Genomic DNA, 27,199 nt, shown 5'->3' with positions numbered 1-27,199 from the left:
TCTTTATTCTGCACAGGGAACAAGTGTCCTTTCTCCTTTTCTCCATATTGGATCAGTGATTACATTAGCTGCAATGATCTATAAGAAATCGGCAGTTCAGCTTTTTGAAAAGCATCCCTGTCTTTATATACTGACGTTTGGTTTTGTATCTGCTAAAATCACTAATAAGCTTGTGGTAAGCACTAAAGTTTTTCTTTGTTTTGTGTTTAAAATTCCTCTTATTTTGGGTTTATGGCCATAGCTTTCATCCCACAGCTTCCTGAGCAGCTCTAGAGTTTGCTCTCCTCCAGTCAAGATCCCTGGACATCAACATGGGAACTGTTCTCACTCTTCTGTGAAGCTACAACTGGAGGTTACCAGAAGCTTCTTGGACCTCCACAGCCCTTCTTTCTGCTACAGTTTCATTTGGTGCTTTAGTTTATCTGCCTTCTTCAGTCTCCATCTGTAACCTCGAATTAAGGGTGTTTATGAAAAGCATCTTCTGGGGCGGGGGTGGGGGGGGGGGCTTGGTTGACATGGTCTGTCCCTGTGGTGTATAGCTCTCACACATAATTCTTGTCAGTTTTCTGGGGTTTTTGTTTTTTTTTTTGGAAGTTTAGCTTTTTATTCAGTATCGCCAAATAATTCTCAAAACTTGTGAACACAACTTGAAACTTGAGCACAAAACTGATTTACTGTGACTCACGGTTGCTCTAGTATGAGAGTGCCTGCATCACGGGTTCTCTTTTGTTTTCAGGTGGCACACATGACTAAGAGTGAAATGCATTTGCATGACACAGCATTCATAGGCCCAGCACTTTTGTTTCTGGACCAATATTTTAACAGCTTTATCGATGAATATATTGTACTTTGGATTGCCCTGGTAAGTATCGTTCTGTGTCCTGTTTCATGATTTGGAAGCCACTTGTTTTCTTGTTCCTGTGGGTCAGTCCTGGAAAATAGATACTATGATTGTAATGATTTGGAATGTCAGAAAACCATATTTATGGGACTTTGTAAAGAGTTCTTCGTGGCTTCATCTTTGAGCCATTTTTTGCATTATTCTTATTAGTCCTACATCTGGGCTCAAAAATTCCAGATTTCTGACTGTAAAGCAGGAACTGATAAATTACATCCTGTGGGCCAAAGGCCTGTTTTTATAAAGTTCTACTGGAACACAGCCGTGGCCGTTCATGAAGGTATTGTCTGTGTCTGCTTTCATGCTATAATGGCAAAAGTTGAGCAGCTAAGATAAAGACGGTATGGTCCACAAAGCCTAAAATATTTACTGTGTCTCTGAGAAAGAGTTTGTTGATTCTTAGCGTAAAGGAAAAATCCATGAGGAACTTGAAGTATTAGATTGTATGGAATTGAAGACATGTCTGGAAAGAAGGGAAGAAGGAAGCCACTCCTTATGTAGGAAGCTTAGGAATCACCTAAGCAGGTCCTGAGAATCTGACACTCTCTTTTCTTTCCAGGTCTTCTCCTTCTTTGATTTGATCCGCTACTGTGTCAGTGTTTGCAATCAGATTGCGTCTCACCTGCACATACATGTCTTCAGAATCAAGGTCTCGACAGCTCATTCTAATCATCACTAATGACATACTTGGTGTCATATAGGAAACTCACGTTTTCTGCAGGAAAGAATCAGAACATATTAAGGAGAATGGGGTGGATAAGAACAAATATAATTTATAATAATCAATGTTGTATAACTTTACTTTGTTATTGGTAACACTCCTTAACTATCCTGTGTGAGAATGGGAATTTCAATCCCATCCTGTAATTGTACATGTTGTCATACAGGGTTTGGCCCAAGGAAGCATGCAGGAAAAATTGCCATGTGTTTGTAATTATCTTGGATTCAGAATAAAATTGTCCTGGGGAGCAGATTCCCAGTGGTGGAGATTTCTCATGTAGAATATTTGCAGGCCAAAAGATGGTTGCTTTATAATTTTAACAAATCATCATCTTTTAGTGACATCCTTGTTTAGTCTCTTCTCAAGCTTTCTTTACTAAGGAGCTCAGCTTGTGGCACAGATATATCCTACTAGCTTGTGCAATGGAGTTAGTGATAAAGACCTTGAATTTGAATTGAAAGGTTTCCTATCTTTACATTGTTGAGGAGGTAATTTTTTTTATTGCTCAAGAAATGGTATCTCTCATGGGCTTGGGATTTCCTGTTAGCATGCAGAATAATGTGGTAACTTTGTTGATCCATTTTATTTTTTTAAATAAATATATGACCTGAAAGCCAGCCTTTTTCTCAATTTTATTCAGTGGAAAGATAGACTAAGTTTTAATGTCATTTTTTTTTAAGCAAAATTTATTTCTGTTCTTTAATAAATGAGGAAATTCGGTCATCTGCTTTGTCATTATGTGTCCTGCGATCTATTCTGTTTAACTTAAAATATGGAACTGTGTTCGTTTTCCTTCTTGATAGGTTTTTTTCGTTGCATTTGTCACCCTTCAGATTATAAATCTTTTAGGAATCTCAAACCCTTCCCCAGAATTTTCAATGAGAGAGGCTTCGGCCTCCCTAGGCAGTTACCGAAAAGTTGTGCTCCTGTTCTGCCTCCTCGGTATGCTACAGTTTGAAATGAGAACCAGCTGTCTTCAGTGACTATAAGCCGGATCTGTTTCCGCAGTATGTATAGTCCAGATGCTTGAATGGAGGGGGACAGCAGAAAAGAAACTAGTGGTATCTTTTTATTGATTTGTATAGATTCCTGTTGATTTGTATTTATACCCTGTTTTTGTAATCATGGGTAAACAACAGCCGTTCTGCCTCAGCTGGGAGTCGGAACTCTGCTCTCTTGCACTTCTAATGCTTCCGTTAATCCCATGTAATCTTGAATAGGAGCGACAGTGAAACCTTCAAGTTCCTTGCTAGACTGTAGCAGTAGAGAGAAATCTCTCATTGTTTTTGCTGGCTAGCAACTCCTCCAGCATCTGGGGTAGTTTTGAAGGTTAGGACGAAGAAGGATAATTCTACTTATTTGGAACAGTTGCACCTACTGCCCTCCTTGAGTAGTACAATAGACACAGCAGATGGTAATTACCTGCAGTGGAAATTGAGGTCTGCCGAGAGGCTAAGTGGTGTATCAGTGTCACACAGTTGTTCCTTTTCCAAATAGGGACTAGACTCCGTATCTTCTGAATCCTGGTCCAGTGTTCTCTCCTCACACCATAGTAGGTTTTTGTGGGCTAAAGCTATAAACCCAGATGCTCAAATCTTTTTCAGCCATAAAGGGAATCTGAAAAATGCTCAGATACTCCGTGTGTGCTTTCTTAGCTCCAGGTACATCGTCATCAGATCAAGGGTACACTTATAGTCAACCTCAGCTGGCCCGCCTCCTCTTTGATCCTATACCTAGTTGGGTGTCGGAATCACCTGAAGGAGCTTTAGAAATTACAGGTTCCCAGGTCCTATCTCTAGAGATGCTTTAGTCAGTTTGGGATGAGGCCTCAGAAAGTATTTTCAAAAGCTTCCCAGGACTCCAATCCATGTTCTAAAACCTTCTGAGGTACAGCGAGGTTTAGGAACGGCGCTGACTCTTAGAACCCGTGAAGAGTAGCAGCATCGCTACAGGCGGTGGGTGAACAGTGGAACATCTGCCGCCCGCAGCGTGTGTCTGCTGAACCCCCCGAAAACATTTGTGTTCTTCGTATAGAATTCAGGGGCCTCCGAGGGCCACGCTCACACACACACATTCAAAAGATGAGAGTTTTGAAAGGTAAGAGGCTTCTAAAAGTTTCCCGTCCCTTTCAGTGTTGAAACAGAAGCTGTCATTGGAAGTACAGAGGGAAGGTGGACCAGGTGACCACTCGACTCCTTTGGACCCTTAAGATTATAATACTCTTTTCTGAAAGGGGGAAACAGCAATGCAGCAATCCCTCCACCATTAGCTAAAGAGTTGAAATTGGTGTCTAAGGGGGCACCTGGGGGGCTCAGTCAGTGACGCGTCCAACTCTTGATTTCGTCTCAGCTCATGATCTCATGGTTCATGGGTTTGAGCCCTGCATCATGCTCTGCACTGACAGTATGGAGCCTGCTGGGGATTCTCTCTGTCCCTCCCCTGCTGTCTCTCTCAAAAAATAAACAAACTCAGAAAAAAGTTTAGGGATGCCCGGGTGGCTCAGTTGTTTAAGCATCCGACTTCAGCTCAGCTCACGATTTCACAGTTCATGGGTTCGAGCCCCACGTCAGGCTCTGTGCTCAGAGCCTGGAAGCTGCTTCAGATTTTGTGTCTCCTCTCTCTTCCCCTCCCCAGCTCACACTCTGTCTCTCTCTCAAAGATAAATGTTTAAAAAAAAATTTTTTTTTAATTTTTAAAAGAGTTGAACTTGGTTTCCCAAAATAACCAAGTAGGAAGTTGGATGTCTACAACTGAAGGTTCCAAACCTTCAGTTGTGATGGGCAGACAGACCTGCCTATGGAAGCAATGTAGAGCTCTTCACCGGCTTCTGGGAACTGAAATTTCCTACCTCGAGTTTCCCTGGAATGCAGATACTTCGGTGGCTAGCAGCCTTTCCTCCCGGATTCTGGAAGGCACACCTGACCAGACCCAAGAACTGCCGCCCTGTCCCAGTGCCGTTGCCGCTTCTCCCGGTATCCCCACCCTTCCTGTTAGAAACAGAGCAGCTGACCCCCATTCCAAACACAGCCCCAAAGTTCTGGGCCACAGTGGCCAGGTCTCCCACTCCCCATGCAGTTTATTCTCCTATCTTTTTGCCTTGTGCTCCTGGTTTCTCTCCCCAGCGTGGAGGCCAAAGATAACACGTAAACAAGACTTTCATCTTTATTCTTATCTTCCTATGTCCACAGACCTCTTTTTTACGTGGAGAGACTGAGCCTTTGGGCCACAAGTACTTTCCCTGTTGAGGACTTCATCATAGTGGTTCCTGGAAGAGGGCATTCACAGCAACTTCTAAGGCTCCACAGCACCTGTGCTACTGTGCTGTGTCACCTGCGCAGAAAATGTAGCTTTGAGCCCAGCTCCGTGAGCACGGAGGTCCGAGCCTTCCACGGTCCTGGGAAAGCTGATTCCAGGGATCCCAAACCCAAGACACCAGCTTGACGCCAGACCTGGTTACCAGGACTCGGAAGAAGGCCGTGGGTTCTGGGGGGCCACGAGCTTTGCCAATCCCACCGTGCTGGCAGGGGCCAAAGTCCAAAACTGACCCGTGAGTCCAGTCCCCTGCTTTTGACCACAGCTCTTATTTCACAGTCTTTTCCCTTGATTTCTTCTGTTTCTTCTGTTCCTCGTATTCAAGTATCTTCTGTTGGAAGTAGCCTGTGGGTTCAGAAGCCGGTGTTAGAGGCATATAATCCGGCCAGGTGGACGACGATGAGGTCAGGAACGGGGATCAGATATACCCTCTCTGTCTCCTCCGCAACCACACCCACATTCCCACCAGGACTCCCATGTTCTCACAGGCCTCTGGAGATCCAGGTATTCAATTTGGCCCCAATCTGGGGCTACAAATAGAATAGTTAGTAGAAATTAACTCCAGATTAAAACAAAGAGCAAGTTCTACCAAATGGCAGCCCAGAGGCATTTTCTGAGGCTTCAAGTTACTTTGTTCCAACCCCACTGACAAGACTACATCTTATTTTGTGGGCCTCTAGACACCATGCTGTTCATCCTCGGGCCACACCTGACTTGGAGGCAGTGACCCTCTCTGGGCTTGGAATGATAGGGGCCGTCACCACATACCTGCAGGAGGGTGCTTGCTCTTCTCAGCTTCCTGGATGAAAAGGGAGAAGAGCTGTGTCTTCACAAACTTCTTCACAAATCGGCGGTTGGTCTTGGAGGTCAGAGCCTTATAGAAGGCCCGTTCTTGGAAGCGGCCTTGCCCGTTTGCCTCCCGCTTGATGTAGGAAGCATAGTGGCCCACAGTCTTGACAAAGAACTGCACAAATGGGCCCGAAACATGCTCGTTGAGCTGTTCGGAAGCTGCTGGAGATATACAAGAGGCCGTCTCAGAAGAACCACCCACTCTTGCCTCCAGGTGGCTTTCACGGCAGGAAAGCAGCCAGGGTAGGCCTCATAATTACCGATCAAAATAGGAGATTGGGTACGGGTTCTCCACCCCTGCTTAGGAAGAATGACATCTTGCACTCAGACTGGCCCTAGAATCTAGGCACCTGGGACTGGCCCAGGACTGCTGAGTGAGTCCATTTTAGTCTGGGCAGGGGTGGTCGGGAATCCTGCCCTCAGGCTCTGTGGAGAAACCCAAATAAGGAGGACCAAGGACTTACTCTCGAACTCATTGATCCCCTGGCCAAGAGACTCTAAGATGTCATCCTGAAGCTTGGGTGGTAGGATATCTTTTTCATCACCAACCTAGGACAGAACAGAGCTCAGACGTCAAGCTGTCAGGGAGGCGGTGTCTTCACAGGAGGTGTATCGGCAGATAGCGTGAAGAGGGTGTGAATTCTACACCCCAACTCTACCCCCAAATAATTGGCCATGTAAGAGAGAAACAACAGACACTGCCTCTGGGTCTTGAGTCTGAGTGCAAACATTAGCAAGTCTTCTCTATATCCCTGGGGTACTGGGTTTACATCCCTGCTTTAGAAGCATCAACACCGATCGCCTCATAGAATGGTCTTAGCGTGGGTTCTCCCCCAGCAAATGCACTTCAACTACGTGGAAGGAGGTGGAGCACGGGAGAGACGAGTGTGATAGACCAGGTGGTGGGCCTGCAGGGGGGGTCGGAGCCCAGATACTTACTGACATTAAGAAGGTTCCTTCACAAAGATTCACCAATAGGACCTGAAATAAAGAGAGCGAATGGTTTTCCCTCTTCCCATCAGAGACCACAGGGACACTTACCACCTGCATTTCTGCCTGTGGCCGTACCTGTCAGCCCAAATGGCAACAAGATCGGCAACTGCAATTCTCCTTTCCTGCGTCACACCCTCCTTTCTCACCCTTCCCCTCCTTGGAAACCCCAGTTCCCTTCCTGGGGAAAAGAAATGAGGGTGTAGGAAGGGGGTGGGGAGGAGCGCTAAGGTAGGAAGGAATACAACATGGGAGAAATCACAGCCAGTCACTCTTAATGAAACACGGATCACAGGAATGGCTTCTAGATCTGGAACATTTAGCACACAGCACACACGATCGGGCTTTGCACATTTTCTCTCAGTTAATTCTCCCCACGGTCCTGGAGAGGCAGGCACTATCCCCATTTTGCAGGTGAGGGAACAAACAAGAAAGTTGTCCAAGGTCTCACAACTAGTAGAGCCCATTTCCAAGCCTAGATGGGTCCTACGTTCTGCATCCCTTTCTCCACCACCCTCCTTCAACTCCCTGCCCTCTGGTCAGATTTAGGACAGCAGTGGATGGCTTTTGATCTTTTGATGCTTGCAACAACTTTCTGTATGATCTCCTGGCGTCCTAGTTTAAAAACTCTCTGGGAGCTCTGGACCTTCCCACGGGAAATGGGAAGAGAAGGAAATGAGCCCAGGGCAACAGGAATAGGGAAGGAGAAGTGGTGAGGAAACCGTGTGTGTATCTGCAGGCTGCAGAGAAGGCACGCACAGGGCTGGCAGTTGAGTTCTGCTACCGGCTCCCTCACTGTCCAAGGGGCCCTCAGTCCAGACTAGAGATTACAAATTGGCATCCTGCTGGTGGGATTCCAACCTGCTGATCTGTTTCTTTGATCCTCAGAGTACGTTTAAACAATTGAGTTGTTTTCCAATATTCAAAATGGGAAAATTCACTTAAACTTGGTTTTAGGACTCCTGAAAAGTCAGGAACTCTAACACTGGTTGGTCCACATTTCCTTATTTTTTTAAAACTTATTTTACGTTTATTTACTTTTGAGAGAGAGAGACAGAGGCATGAGCAGGGAAGGGGCAGAGAGAAGGAGACACAGAATCCAAAGCAGCATCCAGGCTTGAGCTGTCAGCACAGAGCCTGACACGGGGCTTGAACTCACAGATCACGAGATCATGACCTGAGCTGGAGTCAGACGCTTAACCGACAGAGCCACCCAGGCACCCCTGGTTGGTCCGTGTTTCTAAAGGACCACGTTCAGATGGAACTGAGTGCAGCTGCCCCCTTTAGGTAGGGCACGTGCTCAACAGTTTGCCATGATCCACAAGCCTGGCTTGGTCATTTAAAGGCCTGCTGGGCCCCCCTTTGCAGTTTGTGGACTCTTGGTCTTGCCAATATGGTGAATGATCCCTTCTATGCTCCGTTCTTCCAAATAAAAGGAAAGAGGGACCGGAAAGTGTGCCAAAAGACAGAGTAGGCACTGTAAATATCCATTATCAGGGGAGAAAACGTTGAACTAGTCCAGGCCTGAAATCACTTGACTACATAGGCTCACATGCCTTCATTCAGGGAAGGCGGTTCATTTCAGGGAGCTAAGAGTACGCATGAAGAATTTTTTTTGTGAAGTTGTTCCCCAGAATCTTTCTAGTAATCGCTATATTACGGTCTGTTGAGTAATCCCTTCCAGAGAGTTTATGTGGGCCGCCAGAGAATCCCCCCACAGTCCCAGCGGCCCCTGGCCTTCCCCCTTCCTTGGCCCCTGCCCATTTCGCAGAGCAGCTGCTGAGGACGAAAACAGGCCAAGGCTCTTGCACAGCAGGCCTTGGGGTGTCGTCCTGCCTGGCTGTCAGGGAGGAGTCGGAACTGCAGTGTCAGCAAGTTTCATAACTCCTAGGGTTGGGATATTTTAAGTCCTTGCTAAACGTGGGGCTAATACTCTGACCCAGTTAGTCACATGGCAAAGGCTCCTTCAAAAGTCCTGTCTACTCAGCACTTACGAGGAGGGCTGGGAAGGCCAGGGAAGTCGGGAAGGGAAGTAGCTGACTTCATTACTTCCCAGCAACACATTGTATAAGAGGGGCTTTGGTTCTATCTGTGCTAGGTTCCATCATTGCCTGTGTGGCCTCGAATAAGTCAACTCAGTTCTTGGGACCTCCATTGTTTCTTACGCAAATGGGGGAAATCTTCCCCCTCAGGCTGGTTCCTGCCTCTTCAGTAGCTTCCTACTAGACCTCACCTCTTCCCTTGGTCAGCCCTTTGCACAGAAGTCAACGGTTAGCCAGTGTAGACATCCCTAAGTAACTCTCATAACTGAGATTATAGTAACGGGCGATCTTGGGAACAGGCAGAGTGCATGTTTTGAGTTGTTCTTCCAACACTAGAGATAGCTTTATGCTACCAATGCCCGTTTTCACCATGCAGCCCTCTGGGCGTGTCTGGGCCACCGCCAAGAAGCCAGAAGCTGACAAAACCAAGGGGGATCTGGACCTATATCCTCATTAGCCAAGTGAGCTCTGAGGTAATCAGAGAGAGAACTCTTGTGGGGCATCTGGGTGGCTCAGTGGGTCAAGTGTCGGCCTCTTGATTTCGGTTCTGGTCATGATCTTGCAGTTTGAGTTCAAGCCCCGCGTCAGGCTCTGCACTGACAGTGTGGAGGGTGCTTGGGATCCGCTCTCCCTGCCCCGCCCCTGCTCATGTACACATGCGCTCGCTCTCTCCAAATAAATAAATAAGTAAACAAACCTTAAAAAAAAAAAAGAAGAAGGTAACTCTCGCCTCAAAAATCTGCATTTATCAAGGCTCATCGTTTGCAGGAGGGCTACATTAGCTCCCTTGCAAGGAACGCAAATGAATTCTAGTGGGGTGTGGTGGGGTATAGACCAGCTGCGCTTGTCCATTCAGATGAGTGATGGGACACCCCAGGGCCTGCCCTTTGGAGCCAACCGACCTAGGACGGCTGGACGACCCCTGAATAAGCCGCCCCTTAAGCCCAGAAGGAAATCTTCCGGGAGGAGGAAGTAGCCACGTGCTGAGCATCAACCATGCGTTAGGCACCAGGCTATGAGCTTTCCTGCAGGCTCTTTCCCCCAGAACCCCTAGCACTTGAACACTGCCGTCCCCATTTTGCAGAGAAGAAGCTCAGGCTGAAAGAGGGTAAGCAACTTGCTCCGAGTCACACGGCTGTTAGTGGCGGAGCCCAGGTGCGAAACCAGGTGTGCCCAGCTCCAAGCGACGCCCTCTTCCTGCTGCACCATACCTCTTCCATGGGGCTATCCATAACCTGCTGCTGAAAGCGCATTTGTACTCCGACCATGAAGGGAGTGGGGCAGCAGACAGTGTCCAAAAGGCTCTCGGGGACAACGGGGATGTAGGTGTGCGCCCAGCTGAAGGGGTAGAGCAGCGCGGCGGCAGCGTGGATGCACTGAGACAGGGTGCTGGGGACAGGGCACAGAGAACACGAGTCAGAGGGGCCTCCCTGCGCCTCCGCCACGATGCACCCCCCACGGCCCCCGCCCACGGCAGGAGCAAGTCTAGAGCTGTGCCGGTCGCAGAGCTCGGGACTACCGATGGCTGCGGGGAGGGAGCGCGGGGGACAGAAGCCAGGAGCGGCCGAGGCTCCTCTCATCCAGGATGGGGCCTCCGTCTGACCCTTCTTTTCCCGCCCAGTTGGTGCCCCCTCTCCCTGCTGCACAAAAACACTAGTGGCTCCAGAGAGGGGGGAAGAGGAAATGCCTTCACTCCAGCAGCTTACTGAGTGAGCCCTTCTACACGCTCACCACTGCGCTAAGGATGTGGACACCAGGAAGTACAAGGCGCTGACCCCGCTGAACAAACTCACAGTGTAGTTAAGGAGACAAACGTAAACAGTGAGGCACAGCAGAGAGGCGAAGCCGTGTTTCCTCCTTGTGGCTATCCACCCTCACCCATATGTAGTCTTTACCTCTCACGGCTCCCTCTGGCCACCGGAGGTTATTTAAAGTTAACAGGTTGGTGCCAGAGCGAGCTTGGGAAATTCCTAGATTCCAGGAACCTTTGCCCGGCAATTCCTACCCGGAAAGTCCCACAGAGGTGGCCCCTCCACCCTTCCAATGAAGCATTCCCCCGGATGATCCTGCCTCGGTCACAGCTCAGGCAGACGCCTCACCACACCCCCCAACACACACACACACACACACACACACACACACACACACGGCCCGTTCTCTGTCTTCTCCACAGCTTCTCCGTGGCTCCCCATTTCTCCAAACAACACCCAACCCGAGGCCAATCAAAACAGATACAGAAACCGTGTTTCAGTTCTTGGAATGGAGCTTGCACTTCCTGAGTCACAAAGATTGAGTCCCTGAGGGTCTAGCCGGGCTTAGGCTGACTGGAAGTCTCCTCCCTGCCTGTGCTTCAGGGGTCTGACAAGCTCAGTGTGGGAAGGAAGTGGGGGGGGTGGGGGGGTGGAGGGGGGCAACCTCCCTGGAGAAAGTGAGCACCTGAGAGGCGAGTCCTGCCTGCCCTGGCCCGTGCCCAGGCCAGCAGGCACCTGGAATCACCTTCACTTCCCAAACACTGATCTCAGGGGAAAAGGAGGAAGCCCAGCTCCAGCCACAAGAGAAACTTCGTATTTTTCTACAGGGTTGAAAGTGGGAACACTATTTCCAGAGCAGAAGATGCCACCACTTCCCTCAAGGATTTAGCCTACGAGTGCCTTTTTGGTGGTCACTGATTTTTATAGAACGTTCAGCCCAGAGACCTCAAGCCCTACACGCTTCCTTTCCCCTAATACCCATGACATTCCCCTGACCCTCTGGCCTAACATTTGAGCCCCTAACCTAACCTCGTTTTCTTCTTCCCTAAAATATAGAACCAGAGTTGTCAGTCCAATATCCTTGGCTTTCTCCCTCCCCAGACATGAATAAAAGGTCAGCCTCCTACTGTTTTATGATATTTTCCTCCTCTTCTATCATATGTCTCCCCATGTCTTTCTCAGACTTGAGGCCCGTAAGAGGCACAGACCAAGACATGACAGTCCCCTTCTTTGACTATGTACAGGGATATATGCAACTGTGAACTTATCATGAAGGATAACAGCTAGCTTTTGCACAGCAAAGGAAACCGTCAACGAAATGAAAAGGCAACCTACAGAATGGGAGAAGATTTGAGGATGACATAACCAATAAAAGGTTAATATCTAAAATATATAATGAACTCACACAAGTCAACACCAAAAATCATCACAGTCATGTGATTAAAAAATGGGCAGATGACCTGAATAGCCATTTTTCTAAAGAAGACACACAGAGAAGATCCTTAGCACCACTAATCGTCAGGGAAATGCAAATGGAAACCACAATGAGATATAACCTCACACTAATCAGAACGGCTTGTATCAAGAACACAAGAGATAGCAAGTGGTGGAGAGGATGTGGAGAAAAGGCGACCCTCATTCACTGTTGGTGGGAATGGAAAGTGATGCAGCTACTGTGGAAAACAGTATGGAGGTCCCTCCAAAAGTTAAAAACCAAAATACCACAGAACCCAATAATTCTGCTGTGTGTATATCCAAAGAAAACAAAAACACTAATTTGAAAAGCTGTATGCACCCTTAGGTTTACTGCAGCACTCTTTTACAAGAGCCAAGATACGAAAACAACCTAAGTGTCCACCGATCGGTGAATGGATAAAAAAGAGTTGATACATACACATACACAAAGGAATATTAGCCATACGAAAACAATGAAATCTTGCAATTTCTTTTTTTTTTAATTTTTTTTAAACGTTTATTTATTTTTGAGACAGAGAGAGACAGAGCATGAACGGGGGAGGGTCAGAGAGAGAGAGGGAGACACAGAACTGGAAGCAGGCTCCAGGTTCTGAGCTGTCAGCACAAAGCCTGACACGGGGCTCGAACCCACGGACGGCAAGATTGTGACCTGAGCTGAAGTCGGACGCTTAACTGACTGAGCCACCCAGGCGCCCCTTCAATTTCATACCAACATGGATGGACCTAGACCTTGTACTATGCTAAATGAAAGAAGTCAGACAGGGGCGCCTGGATGGCTCAGTCGGTTGAGCGACCGACTTCGGCTCAGGTCATGATCTCATGGTTTGTGAGTTCGAGCCCTGTGTCAGGCTCTGTGCTGACAGCTCACAGCCTGGAGCCTGCTTCGGATTCTGTGTCTCCCTCTCTCTCTGCCCCTCCCCCACTCATGCTCTGTCTCTCTCTGTCTCAGAAATAAATAAACATTAAAAAAAAATTCAGAAGTCAGACAGAGAAAGACGAATACCGCATGAGTTCACTTCTACGTGAATCTAAAAAACAATACAACAAACAGAAGCAGACACAGACCCATAAATACAGGGAACAAACTGGTGGTTGCCAGAGAGGAGGTGGGAGGGAGGATGGGCAAAATAAGTGAAGGGGGTCAAGAGGTACAAACTTCTGGTTATAAAAATAAGCAAGTCACGGAGATGAAAAGTACAGCGTAGGGAAGAGAGTCCACAACATTGTAATAATGTTGCAGGGTGACTGGCCGTGACTACACCTATCTTGGGGAGCACCGAGGAACGTATAGAACTGTCGAATCAATATGTTGTACACCTGAAATTAATATAACACTCCGGGCTACGTGTATGCCCGGCAGGGAGGTGGTGCACTGTGTCATTTGATCCTCGGCAGAAGCTTATGAGGTAGGCACGATCCTTATTGTGATTTTACAGATATGACTATGACTTCAGGAAGTCAAGAAACTACCCTAAGGGAAAGCACACAGTTAAAGATAGAAGAATGGTTTGGACTTGAACCTTGCCCTGCTGATTTCAACACCTGTGCATTCAACCACTACAGATTCCTACATCCCCTAGGGTCAAAGACCATGTCTTGTTTGTCTGTATCTTCCTGACGTTTGGCATCTGGCAGACAGCTGACACACAATAAATGTTTGTTGAATGAGTGAAAAAACGGATAGATGAGATGTGTCTGCCATTAAGGATGATGGGCTTAGGGAGCTTGGGGGGCTCAGTCGGTTGAGTGTCCGACTCTTGATTTTGGCTCACGTCATGATCTCAGTTTGTGGGATTGAGCGTCGTGTTGGGCTAAGCACTGACAGCATGGAGCCTGCTTGGGATTCTCTCTTTCCGTCTCTCTGCCCCTCCCCTGCTTGCACGCTCCCTCTCTCTCTCTCTCTCTCTCTAATAAATAAATAAACTTAAAAAAAAAAGGGGGGGGATGATGGGCTCTTGACCTCCAAACCTATATACGCCTTCTTCCCCTCCCTAAGCCATCAGGAGCAGAATCACATCTGCACCCACCCTGACTGGTCTCTGCCTGGAGCCAAATCTGGATCTTTCTTCACCCTTAGGCAGCAATCAAGTTTGGAGGCAGAAGCAGGGGAATTGCGACAGCTGTTTCTCTAGGAGGCTTAGTGCAAAATCAGACCTGGAGGCAGGAGGGTGGGCATCAAGGTCCTACAGGCTGATTCCCTTAGAGAACCCTCCGGTCCGTCCCCTCAACCCAGGGGAGCCAGACGGCCGGGGAAGCGGCCCAGCGGCTGGACCCACCTGAGATCTTCTGCCAGGAAGATGATTCTTCTCTCCAGCACTGCAGAGGCAAATATCTGAAGGATCTGCTCAAAACGGAGACAGCTCAACAGAGATCTAAAATCCACGTGTTCTAGGTGGGAGTCCAGGGGCCGTGTCAGGGAGATGAACTGCAGGGGAACCAGAGAGAGAGAAGGTGTCACCACATTGAAAACTCGCAGACCCTGGAACGCTGGGTCTCCACCTGCCTCCCCTCCACTCTCCTGGCTACATCTGATCCCGCCTCTCCCCTGCTGGAAGCACTTCGGTGGTTTCCCTTAGCTCTCAGGGTCATGCCGACCCCGTCCCCCTTTCCAGTCTGCTCTTCCTGCCTGAGGGTCCTCACAGGTCAGGTCACCCTTCTGCTTGTCTCCTCCCCCCTCCGGCTCAGAGGCCCGCCTAATTGGACGTGTGTTTCCATCATTTTCACATGGAGCATCTGGTTTTTCCCCTTTCGTCACTTTAAATTACATACTTATTTGTGTCTTTCCTTATTTAGCGTCTGTCTCCTCCACTAGATTTTAAGCTCCAGGAGGTCAGGAATCCTATTCATTGTATTCACCGAGTTGTATCCAGAAAATTGCATGGCCTGGTGTAGGGCAAGCATTCTATGGAGGCTGTGAAAAGGCCTAGCTCCTCCCCTCATTTTTACATAGGGAAGCCAAGGTTCAGAGAGGCAGGCCAGCCTTCCACAGTCCCAGGGGGCAGGACTGGAAGAGACAGCCTTGTGCCTGCAGTGACAGCATCCCCGTGTGGCATGGGTGGGGACACAGGGGTGGGGAGGGATGATAACAAGTAGACAGATGGGAGGCCATGAGGGAGTGATACTAGACACACACATGGGAAGATAAGGGTGGTAATGGGGAGAAATGGCTGTTTGGGGCTGGGGGCACAGTCCATTCTAGCACCAGGAACCTTAGCTTACATGTTTTATTTATTATAGATACAAGTCTTGGTGGCTCGAACAGTAAGTAGGTCCCTGGGAGCATCAGGTTGGGAGGGTCAGAAAACGTGGGTTTGATTTTCGGCTCTGTCAATCCTTCTAGTCAGGCCCCGGTCCTGGCCTGGCTCAGTCTGGGTGTGTTAACCGGGGGGGAGGGGGGGGGGGGGGGGACGGCATGACTGTGACAGCGGTAGCACCGAAGCTGGGGCTCACGCACTCCATAACCCACCTCAGTGCCCGAGTCGGGGATGAAGCTCTTGAGGGTGACAGTCTTCCCGGGGGCAGGGAAGGCCGCCTCTCGGAGGCCCTGCATGAACGGGTAAATGACAGCCACGGAGATCTGGTGCCTCTTCTCCACCTCATCCAGGATCTGCAAGGAAACGGCTCAGAGGGATGCCACCGGGAAGTGGCAGAGACCCCTGTGCGTGCGTCTTCCCGCCCTGCACTGATCCAGCCAATCCCCGTGGACCTTCTAGGCTTCCCTCCCTTCCCCAGCAGAGCCCAGTCTGCTGTTTCTCTCCTGCAGGAGGCCTGTAGCCTTCTTCCTTTCACCCTCTCCCTACCAGTCCGTTCCTCCCTTTTCCTGGCACCACGTGACCGCCTTCCCCCCCGGCAGTCATCCCAGAGCCAACCACCGCACACAGTGGTACCATGTCTAGTCACGCTGGGATGCTGGGTGCAGTGGGAGCCTAGAACCCTGGGCCTCTTGGGTGTTACTCTGCCCTCCGACTTCCACCGGAGACTCGCCAGGGCCAGGGCCAGACTGCATCCCCAAGAACCCAGCCCAGATGAACACTCCACCAAGCAAAGGCTCACAGCGTCCTGCCCTCACCCTCTGAAGATCCTGCTGGGGGCAGAGCACATTGAAGCTCTTTCGTGGCCACCAAGACATGCCTGTCCATTCTGAGGCCTGACTCGGGTGCACAGGCCCTGCAGTTAGCTCCAGAAGTCCTAGGGACCTCCCCCCTCAGAGGGCTCACGGGGAGTCTCGGGACCCCCCTGTAGAGCAGCCGTCTTCACACTTGTTCAGTGTTCTGCATTTCTCATGTTGCTTCATTCGAGCCTCGTGCCAGGCCCTAAGCCAGGGAGGTGAGCCATCACTGTACGCCCTTGACAGATGAGGAAACGGGAAACTCCCGCCCCCTAACCTGGGGCTTTCCCTGCTGTCCTGCTCCAGCTGCTTTCTTACCTGACCAGAGGGGGAGCATGGGCTCTCTGCAGGGGAGAAAGTCCCAGTTTTCTTGAGCCCAAGCTCCTCTCTGCCTCAATTTCCCCAAGTGTGCCTAGGATCGACCCCGGCTGTGAGAAAAGAAGTCCACTGAGGGCCCAGGGAGCACAGACAGGTCAGGCGGCCAGGCCGACCTGGAGGCTGAACAGGCCAAACAGGCCCCAAGGAATCCCGCTCCACCTCTACCTTGGAGAACAGGCCGAAGCAGCCGATGCAGCTGATGATGCAGTAAACCTTGGGAAGGCGAGGGCCACGGCCGGCGGGCTGGGGAGGGACAGACAGGCTCCTTCAATGCCGCAGCCTCCCCAGGGCTTCTCCCAACTGGGGCTGACGGGGCACACGGCTGGTGGCTGGGACTAGGGGACTCATGGGGAAAGGCGGGCCAGACAGAGAAGCCCCTGGCTGTGCAGAGCTTCTGTTCGTGGCGCAGGCAGCAGGGAGGCCAGAACAGCCACCACAGTCGAAAGAAGATGGCCTTGAGGGGGCCAAGCCCTGCCACCGTCAGCACCAGCACCAGGTGGGGCCCGCACAGAAAGGGAGCAAGTGTGCTGTAGAGATGAGGGAATGGGGAGGGAGGACAGCACTGTAAAAGTGACTTGGAGAATCCTCTTGAGACCCAAGAATCATCGTCCAGCCCCAGTCTATGCTCTGGGAGGCTCTGGGGGCCAAGGCGGCCAGGCCTGGGTACAGAAGGTGGAGAGGGGATTAGACAGGAGCCTCCCACACAGGGAGATGTCAGAAGCTTGGGGAGAGAAGAGACCAAAGCATGGCCAGCAAAGGTCCCCTGGGTGGGCAAGGAGGGGCAAGTGTCCCCGTTCCTGCAGGGTTGCAGAGGGCACTAACATGGCAGCAGGTGCTGGGCCGTGCGCTCCCCGCAACCACCACTGCCAAGGAGCCTTGGCTTTTGCAGCTGAAGCTTGAGCAAGCCCAGCTGTGGAGCCGAGCGGGCTGCAGAGAGGAGGGGGCAGTTCTGAGCAGCACAGACCAAGAGGCGCCTGCAGTATCCAATCTTCCTGCTCCCATCCACGTTGGTCAGAACGAAGGAAAAGGTCTCCCTGAAGAAGAGCACACACATGGTTTGCATTTGCCCACTAGACCCTAAAACAGGAAGGCGACAGCCTCAGAGAGATGCTGAGCAGGGTCAGGGGGGCAGAGGGGAGCTGCTGATTAATCCTGAGAGTAATAATAACACCAGTAATTTATTACGTGCTTATTGGCTCCCAGCTCTAAACGCACCACCTCGTTTAATTGTCGAAACAACCCTTTGAGGTAGGTTCAATTACGATCCCCACTTGAAAGACAAAGGAACTGAGGCCGCAAAGGTGGTTCTTATCCAAGGTCATTCGACTCAAAAGTGGTAAAGCCAAAATGTGAACTCAGGCAGCCAAAAACCAGGGCTGATGCTGAAAGGGACTTTGCCACATCGCCTTCATTGAAGCCAAAGGCCTTCTGCTGAGTCCAGCTTCTTCCAGAAGCAGCCAAAACATGGCGACTGTCATTCCCAGGACAGGTGAGAGAACCTCGCCCTTCTCTGGACAGAGGTGACAGGCTGGTTGACCGAGTTGGCTAAGATCCCTGGCCTTGGGGGACTCCAGGAGAGATGTTTATAAATGGATTGACTACAGCCCCTCCCCATCAGGAGAGAAGCTGGTGAGAACTGGCATCCACACCAAGTGAGGGAGCCACAGGACCCACATGGCTCACACTTGTCCCTTCTCCCCCAGTCCCAGGTTCCTCTGTCCCAGGCCCGGGCAATTACCTGGGGTACTCAGTGAGTGGTGCCCACTCATTCCCATCTGGGAAGCAGAACAAGGGGATGGCACTGAGCAGCCGTTCCTCCTCCTCCTGCTGGCCCCGGAGCAGGTTCTCTCGCTATAGGAAACAGGGGAAAAGCCCAGTGAATTGTGGGGGCAGGGGCAGGAGGAGAGGGCTTGAGGGCTGGCAGGCTGCTCTTGAGGCTCTAAAGCAGTTTGAGAATAAGCTTTCCTGCTGGCATGGGGGCTCAACGTGCCTCTGCCTGTCACTCTGCACAGAGACTTCATTCAGGGTCCGACCAGCCCCACGGCTGAGTCTACACGAGCCTGAGTTAGACATCAGTATCCTAAGGACCCACATAGGCAGGAAGAGGGCCAGGGCCTCACTTGGTATAGAAAGGCCCAGAGGCTGCCTGGCCTCCTGGAGGGGCCACGTGAGAGAGCCACCCCATTAGAGAGGACAGGTGGCCAGCTCAGTTGCCGGGCCGGCAGGGTCAATGAGGATGCCCTACGCCCGCCCCTGACCGAAGTGTGGGAGCAGACATGAAGGAGCCTGGTGTTTGGGCTGTGGCCACAGGCTGAGCCTGCCCACCAGCTGTGTGCCTGCCCCACCCTCTCCTTCCCACCCACCCCAGGGAGGGGATGCCGGCAAGGAGGTCTGGCAGAAGGTAAGCTTCTCTACAGAGAAGGATGACTAAGGATGGAATTTGGAAGAACTAGGAGGCCCCAAAAGGGGCAGAAGAACCAGCCTGGTCTCCCGGCCAGGGAGCCCAGGTCAGGTCCTCACAAAGAAGCCAGACCTAGATTCTGTGGGTGATAACAGGAAACAGGGCTGGGCCTGAAGGAAACAGGAGCGGAGCAGCGCAAGGCGGCTCTAGACCTGAGCCCTGGCACCGCCCCCCTCTCAAACACCCAAACCCGGGCTCCCCCTGCCCCCTCCTTCAGTCCTTACCTTGGGAAACTGGTAGGTGATGGTGGGCTCATAGTCATGCCCTGAACTCTTTTTTTTGAGGGAAACCACGAAGAGGTATTCAAAGAAGTGCTGCCCTCCAGCAAAGGTGGACAGACAGTGCTCCGGGGCCCTTTCTGGTTCCTTCGAAGCTTCCCTCAGGTTGTCCTGGCGACTTCCTGAAACCAAGACACCAGACCCCACTTGGTATCTCCGCAGCCCATGCCCCAGGTGGAGCCTGTGTGGCTCCCGGCAAGTTGTGCATCTCGGGGCCGCCAGGCCAACGCTAAGGTCCCCGGAGCCTTCCCCGCTCCTCAGGGGCCTGCAACAGGGTCAGAACCAACTGGGCAGTTTCCGTGCCTGCCCTGGGAGATTTGAAAACCCAGGGAGCCAAGAGGGGGACAGAAGCCACTGATTTGGACGCCAAGGAAAGGGACTGGGGAGCCGCTTGGGAGGCCCTTTGCCCCAGAGGCAGAGACTGTGCCCACCCACAGGTGCCCAGGGCAGTACCTGAAAGAGTAAGCCCTGAGCGGACATGTATCCAAAGCAGAACAGGTCCCAGAGCCACGTGCCTGTGACCACACAAACCCCCCCATGGTGGGGCATGACCAGCTCTAAAATCCAGTAGGGGAAGTATTCTGGTCTAGTCACACGGGGGACCAGATGGAGGTCAAACTATAAAGATTCTACATGTAAGAAAAGGAAGAAGCATTTCGAGGAAGAAACAGCCCCATCCAAGAGGGTCACCCTAGGAAACAGGAAGTGGGTAATCCAGTCCAGACCTGCTCGGAGTCGGGGCAGCCGGTTGCGGAACAGCCTGAGCATCGTGCCTACCACTTGTCCTTCCATCTTCTCGAACCTGCAGGGCATTGGAGTGCTTCCCTTTCCTCCTACAGACCGGCTACAGAGAGTCTGAGAGAGGGGCCGCTTCAGTCTCCAACCACAACTCCGTGAAGCCAAGCCATGTGCTGCCTTCCAAACAGGGGACGGCAGTTTCCATGCTGAGCACCCAATGGCTGAGCAAGAAGGATGTGACGGGACCCAGGAAGGCAGCAGAAGGCCCGCACCAACAGAGGCAGCATCCTGGCACTGCAGCTCAGACCTCAGCTCCTCCCAAGAGCCCCAGGGTGTGGCGAGAGAAAAGGTCGTGAGCAAACACCTCCAAGGCCCAGCTGCTTTCTGGGCTAAGGGCTGTGAATTCTGGGCTGCGGATTGTGCAACGGGTTTATTTACAATTTCAGGACAGTGAAGAATGCCTAAGAGCATCAGACTGTGGGCACCGGAACTTCACCAGCCCCAGGACAGGGATCTTATATCCCCGTAACTTTGACTCCTGACCTTTCACATCTCAACTTGGTCCGCTACTGCCCCAAACCCCTGCAAGGCCCCATGCTGCATTCAGGAGTTTCCAGGACTTCAGGACTGCAAGCAAGAGGATAGGACCAAATATTCCCCACAGCCAGCATACCACTGCCTCCCTTGATTAAGATAAATAGACCCAGTCCATGAATTCTCTAAATGGAAAAAAACCGTTCTAGCATGAGAGAGTCTGGAAATTGATACGAACGTAAAAGCCTCCTCTCCTGGAGGTAAAATAGAGAACAAATCCATCTCTGAGCTGGAGAGTTCCTGATACTTCAGGATGATCTACAGCGATGCATCTCTCACCGCACCCCCCCCCATCCCCCCACCCCTGCAATATATCCGAAGTCTGACTTCTCTCACGGGAACCGTTCCAGGGCTCCAGCAAAGGATCCCACTTCCCAAATAGGAAGCACTGACTCAGGACAGTCTCCCTGGCCTACAGTAGGGGACGGACCAGTAGCCTCAGCAGCTTGAGGGGCATTCGGTGACAAAGGAAAGCAACTGGGTGATCTCTGCCCTACCCCCACTCCTGCTCAGGCTTTTTTCCCCATTGAGCCAGGTCAATAGTTCTGCCCAAGCTAAAAGCAGAGCAGGTGGCCCCTTGGGCTCTAGTGGTATCTAGAGCTAGGAGGCTGGGGAAGAGAGAAAAATAACAATAAGTCACCTACGAATGAGTAAATGCCCGGGCTCAGAGAGGACTTTGTCAGAAAGCTGACTCTAAAAGGGACCAGGAAGCAAAAGGGTTTGGTATCAGTGTTTGCCACTCCAGCAAAGAATTAGCAGCCCGCTGGAGGAAAAGTGGGTTGCTTGAAAGGGGGAGATGGCTGCCTTCTTCTTAAGAGCTCCAGATTGGCTTTTGTGGGACTAGTAAAAGCCAGGACTCAGGGGCCCCAGACATGACTCGTGGGGAGAACCCACAAGTAAGGATGTGACAGATTCTGTCATGGTGAGGACAATGACCCAGAATACTCAGAACTGTCACCACACCTTACAACCTGCACAGACTTGTTGTACAACCCTCACCACCTGAGGAACAAGCATCTTCCTCATACAGATGGGGAAACTGAGTCACAGAACAAGTCAGGGGCTATTCAGGGACTATTAACAGAATGGGGGGGGGGTAGGAATTATGAGAGTCCCATGTCTATGCTCCTGCCTTTTAGATATAGTACACACCAAACATTCCACAAATGTGGGCTGCCTCCCATTTACAAAGGTCTTTGAGAACCCAAATCTTTTCACTGACCATTCCAGAACCTCAGGAAATTATGCCTTTCCCTGAACCCTTTGGGTTGCATTTTCAGCCCATTTCCTCCTGCTTTATCAGCAGAGCCAGGAGAACAGCAAAACTCACAAAATCAAACAAAAGAGATTACCAGACTTTTGGGCTGAAGCCCAAGAAATCCAGAAAAGGATTGCTTTCTTCTCCCTTTCAAAGAGGTTTATCAACAGAAGAGAAAAGCTGAACAGAAAACATTCATCCTCTGGGCGCCTGGGTGGCTCAGTCGGTTGAGTGTCCGACTTCGGTTCGGGTCATGATCTCGAGGTCTGTGAGTTTGAGCCCCGCTTCGGGCTCTGTGCTGACAGCTCAGAGCCTGGAGCCTGCTTGGGATTCTGTGTCTCCCTCTCTCTCTGCCCCTCCCCCGCTTGTACCCTGTCTCTCTCTGTCTCTCAAAAATAAATAAATAAATGTAAAAAAGTTAAAAAAAAAAAAGAAGGAAAACATTCATCCTATTAATATAGGTCATCTCATTTAATCCCTGGTGCCCTGGAGTGCAATCACAGTCCTGAGTTTTTTAGTTGAGGAGGGAGCCACCCCTTCTAGGGAAGTCGAGAGTCTGGTTACACTTGTTCCTCCACCAGGAAGCCCCTCCCACGGCCACCTGACTAAAGTCACAAAACCAGCTAGACTATAGGTAAGGGGACTTTTTAGAACTTTGACGTAGAAGGCTGGCTCTTCCTTTTCTAGCTCAGCTGCTCTCCACTCAGGACCACTACCACTGCCACTTCTTCCCACCAGGATGATTTACACATGCGTGTACGTGCACACACATAAACACACCCACACACACACTTCTTACCACACAACTGCCCTGAGGCCAAAAGGGAAAAGAAGATGCGGGAACTCCCCAGAAAGGTGAAGGATGGTATGCAAGATGAAGAGAGCACACTGTCCTGGCCTGACAGGTGGCCAAGCTCAGGACAGCGAACACAGGCTGCTCACCTCACAGCTCCTCCTTGATGCCCAGACACCATGATCAGCCCACTTTGGGGGCTGGGGTGGGAACAATTGGAATGTCTCCTCTGGGCTGCCAAAAGCAGAACTCTGCCATTCACACAGCCTTCTGAGGGTTGAGGGAGTCCAGGAAAGCCCAGGCCAGTACTCTCCAGAGAAAGGAGGACACCAGCGAGGTCAGAATGGCCGAACTCTGTGCCAACCCTTGCCGTCCAGAGCCCTGCCCCCATTCCTGTCTCTGAAATAGTCTGGGAGTGAGGGGGGTGGGGGTTGGCAGGAGGGAGGGCAGAAGGAGCACCTGTGTCTCACCCAGATCTGCCCAATTCGGGGGCCTGGCGTAGGAAGGGGACTTTTCAACTGCCAATGTTAGAAGGCTGTCTGGGAGTGACCCGATTTACCTTCCAACCGACTCCTTTCTGCTCAGAAGGTGCGACCTCTGGGCAAAGTATCTAAAGGACACTTCACTTCAGGTCTGGCTACCGGCAAGCCGAAATAAATGTTTGTTGAATGAATGAAAACATGAATGAATTCCCAATTGTGTTCTTGCAAAGCCCAGCGCCCCTGCTAGGAAGAAAGGAAGTGACTTCTACTGGAGTCCCCACAACCCTGGACGGGAGGAATTCTTTCCCCCTCACCTGGGGGTGGGGGTGTCAGCGGCCAGGGCAGGCGTGCCCTGTCTGGTTCGCAGGCTCTAAGGCCCCGCAGAGCAGGCACACTCCCAGGTCTGCCGGGGGCCACACTCTCCGGGGCCCCGCCGCCCGCAGGTGGGGGCGGTCACGTCGGGGGAGCGGAGTTTCCGTGGAGCGCAGCGGGCGGGGCGGGGCTGGGGTTCCAGGAGGGCGCCTCAAGCACACTGCGGTTGCACCACAAGCTTCCTGGCTGGGAGGACACGTGGCCCCGGGGCCCCACAACGGCTTCCTTCGGCCCGCCGCCTCCCCCTCGCCCCCGCGGGCCTGGGCGCCCCTCCGATCTGCGACCCCGGCGCCACCTCGCCACGTCCCCTCCACCTGCGCCCCCTCTCCGGCTCACCTGGCGCCGGGCCTGCGCTCCTAGTGGCCCTCAGTCGCCCCCCCCCACAAGCTTCCCCCCCACCCTCTCTCCCGGCCCCCGCCCCGCCAGCCTCGAGGCCCGGCCCCCGGCTTCCCCGCCCCCGCGCCCCGGCCCCGCACTAACCCCCGCGGCGGCGCTTCAGTCTCAGGCTGGCTCGGAGGCGGTGGCCGAGCCCATCCATGGCCCGGCGAGTGCCCGGCGCCCGTCCCGGGTCCGCGCCGGCCCCGCCCCCGGAGCTCGCCCTTCGCGGACCCGGCACTTTCGCTTTCACGCGGGGGGGTGGGGGGGGGAGGCCGAGGGCACAGGCCCGGGACCCGGCGGCGCACCTTCCGGACGGCGGGCCAAACCCCGGCGCACCTGGGCGGGCCGCCTCTGCCCTGGGCACCCCCCCCCCCGCCCCCGGCGGAGCGGCGTGGGGTGACAGAGGGCGCTCGACGCGCGTCCGGGAGGGGGCGGTGCCACCGCGCTCCCACCCTCAGTGGGGCGCCCCGGGAAGCTCGACTTGCCTGAGCCCGCAGTCCCCAAACGCGCGGGTGCGACGCGGTCACGCCCTACCTTCTCGGCACCGGCTGGGAGTGCCCTGTGGGCACCGGGGCCCTTTCCAGGTGGCTCCACTTATCTCAGAGTCGGCACACCTTCCACCCTTCCATCTCTCCCCACCTCGCAACTGCTGTAGCCTCTGGCCATTTCCTTCTGTGTCCTATGCTTTCTGTGTCCTTGCACCCATAGGGCACGTGTCCCTCGCTCTTTTCCCTATTTCACTTCCCTAAGAACCAACGAGCCAACGACAGCCCTTCGGGCTCCCGAGGAGGGACTGGAGGAACCCTTAGGGATCTGACCCTGACTTGCGTCCAGAGTGTGCTTGGGCAGCTCAGCAAAGTGGGAGTAAACCCTGCCCCGCCAGCCCACAGACATGTGAACGCTAAGGAACAGAAAGCTCTTTGTAGACTATCATGTGATACAAATGTAAGGGATGGTGATGGTGATGGTGATGATGAGGGTGGTGATGGTGATGTCAGCTGCAGCTATCCACACTCCTGGTCTAATCCGAAATCCCCATAGAGCCTTTCAGCTCCTCCTCCGCCCTTCTCGTACTCATTGAATTCCGAACGAACACGCAGAGACTTCAAGCTTTAGTTGTCAGACATGAAAATTTGCATCTGATAAGCCCCACTTGCTTCTGGGCCTCCTGCCTGGCTCTCCTCTTCCTCCCAGACCTGCACCTGTAGGGTGGGAAGGGTGGGGCGTGTGCAGAGTCTATCTGAAGTTTCTGCATTCACAGAGGTTTTAGCCTCAGTTTCACGTGTGAGAGGCACAAGGCAGAAGACACTGGCAGAAATATGTCTGGGCTCCATAGAAAGGACCCTCAGACCTACACCTCCTTTCTGTCACCCACGCATGGCCTCCAGGTACCTCTCCTGTCACAGACAGGGTGGGTGAGCAGGAGTGGAGAATCCAGCCCTGGTATTAAACTGTCTAGTCTTTGCCAGGAGGTTCTAAAAGTTGGCCTCTACTCTGGGCATATGCAATTTTGTACTTAATTATACAGTCTGTTTCTGTTCCCTATTCTCTGTGTGTTCCCACACACAAGGACACCTCCTCCCCAAGTATCTCCTCTTGGCTGGTGTCTTATGCATCTCTGTGTAAGTACAACAGTTGTTCATGATCAACATGTCCAGTCGGTTGAATATTGTCGTGCCTTAATTTTCTCAACCTATTTTATGGCGGTCCAGACCAAATCACTTCCTCCCTTTAAAAACAGGCAAAGAAATATGTGCACATGTACAACTAAAAAGGCATACACAAATATTCATGGAAAGCCTACTTGAAATAGCCTCACACTGGAAATAATCTCAAGTGTCCATAAACAGTGAAATGGATGGACTATGGCATATTCTTACAATGGAGTACTATGCAGCAGTGAAAAACATCAATAAACCACTGTGGCACACAACATGGCTAGTCACACAAATGTGACATTGGGCCAAAGAACCAGACATGAAAGAACACATAATGTAAGGTTCCACCAATATATAAAGTTAAAAACAAGCAAAACTAATATATATAGTATGAAAAGCCAGGATGATGGCAGATTTACGGAGGAAGGAGGAAATAATGACTGGAAGGATACCATAGGGCTTCTGGGTGCTGGAATGTCCTCATTCTTAACATAGTGGCAGATACATAAATGTGTTCACTGTGTGATCATTCTTTGTATTGTCCAGTTCTATGCATTTTTCTATATGTTTCTATATGTTTCATTTTTCTTAGAGAGAGAGAGAGAGGGCACAAGTGAGTGAAGGGCAGAAAGAGATAGATAGAATTTGGGGCTCACCCGAAGTGGGACTCGTGTTTTTACCTGAAAGGGGGCTCGTGTTCACCTGATTTGGGGCTCAAGCTTACCCGACATGGGGCTCGAACTCATGAACTCTGAGATCATGACCTGAGCTGAAGTCAGATGCTCAATGACTGAGCCACCCATGTGCCCGGAGTTTAATTTTAAGAGACTTTAAAAAATACTCATCAGGACCGTAGGGTGACATAAATGGAGGTATAAGCCAGTTGAGAATGAGAAGGTACAGATAACTGTAGGAAAGTTAATTGTGGCATAGTTAGAGGGACATATGGGTTTGAAGCAGTGGGTTAAACTGGGAAAGATGAGAAGATATTTATATGCATAGGGATGGGAAGCAGGGACAAGATATAATGTATGAGAGAGAGAGAGAGAGAGAGAGAGAGAGAGAGAGAGACAGGTGGATCAAGGTCTGAGAGGAAGGGAGAAGGCTTAGGTATGAGACTGGCTTCAAAAGGGAAAAGAGAACTTTATTTGAAGGAGAAAAAAAAGAGATGCTGATTTGCATGAGGAAGTGGGAAGTTACACGATACAAGAGACCTCAGTTTCTAAGTGAAAGGTGTTTGTTTGTTTTCTTTTTCTTCTTTTCTTCCTGTAGTTGCCATTCCCCACCTATTCCTCAGGTTATTCTCCCAAAGTCTGGCCCTGGAGTGGAAGAAAATGACATGAGCTTTTCTTTCTCGGAGGTCTCAGAAGGAAGCTCCCAAGTGAGTTTTATCCAGGGAGGTAGCATGGCGGAATAGACTGACGTTGGACCCAACTCCACCTGCTTACTTGCCCTGTAGCCTAAGGGTGGCATTCCCCTGAGCCCTGCTCTCCTCTAAGATGATACAATCATCTTGCAGGTGGTTGTGAGCGCTGGAAAGAATAGATTGGTAATCCGAATGTCCAAACTTCACACATCCCTGTAATGCCCAAATCACTGTGGCCTCAACTCCATCTCTTTTCATGGCACAAATACTGTCTTTTCCCAGGCTCCTGTTTCCAG

The 27,199-nt window shown here is 51.4% G+C and overlaps 2 protein-coding genes across 11 annotated transcripts in view; one reads left to right on the top strand and one right to left on the bottom strand.

Annotated features, from left to right (window-relative positions):
- Positions 1-2,236, top strand: part of CEPT1 (choline/ethanolamine phosphotransferase 1) — a 37,103-nt gene extending 34,867 nt beyond the window's left edge. For all 3 annotated transcript variants that reach the window (XM_047871741.1, XM_047871740.1, XM_047871742.1), the window contains exons 7-9: positions 17-175; positions 737-862; positions 1,458-2,236. In XM_047871741.1, the coding sequence (XP_047727697.1) occupies positions 17-175; positions 737-862; positions 1,458-1,577 (405 nt within the window). In that variant the 3' untranslated portion in view covers positions 1,578-2,236. The remainder of the gene's footprint in view (positions 1-16; positions 176-736; positions 863-1,457) is intronic.
- A 2,527-nt stretch (positions 2,237-4,763) lies between these two features.
- On the bottom strand, positions 4,764-24,367 carry DENND2D (DENN domain containing 2D). 8 transcript variants are annotated; one of them, XM_047871733.1, is made up of 13 exons: positions 23,982-24,365; positions 19,990-20,119; positions 19,211-19,386; positions 18,264-18,376; positions 17,490-17,559; positions 16,691-16,768; positions 15,506-15,646; positions 14,316-14,464; positions 10,024-10,201; positions 6,720-6,761; positions 6,245-6,329; positions 5,700-5,942; positions 4,764-5,276 (listed from the first exon to the last, which is right to left on the bottom strand). In XM_047871733.1, the coding sequence occupies exons 2-13, from the start codon at positions 20,075-20,077 to the stop codon at positions 5,200-5,202; spliced, it is 1,440 nt and encodes a 479-aa protein (XP_047727689.1). In that variant the 5' UTR covers positions 20,078-20,119; positions 23,982-24,365; the 3' UTR covers positions 4,764-5,199. The 8 variants fall into 8 exon arrangements, with proteins under 8 accessions (XP_047727689.1, XP_047727691.1, XP_047727690.1 ...); XM_047871735.1 differs by lacking the exon at positions 19,990-20,119 and having other exon boundaries at positions 5,700-5,939; positions 23,982-24,367; XM_047871734.1 differs by lacking the exon at positions 19,990-20,119 and having other exon boundaries at positions 23,982-24,366.
- Positions 24,368-27,199: the final 2,832 nt, after the last annotated feature.

The sequence above is a fragment of the Prionailurus viverrinus genome, chromosome C1 (genome assembly GCF_022837055.1).
Source record: "Prionailurus viverrinus isolate Anna chromosome C1, UM_Priviv_1.0, whole genome shotgun sequence".
NCBI classification, from domain to species: Eukaryota; Metazoa; Chordata; class Mammalia; order Carnivora; family Felidae; genus Prionailurus; species Prionailurus viverrinus.
The sequence above is the reverse complement of the archived record's forward strand: the minus strand, read 5'-3'. Positions and strand labels throughout refer to the sequence as shown.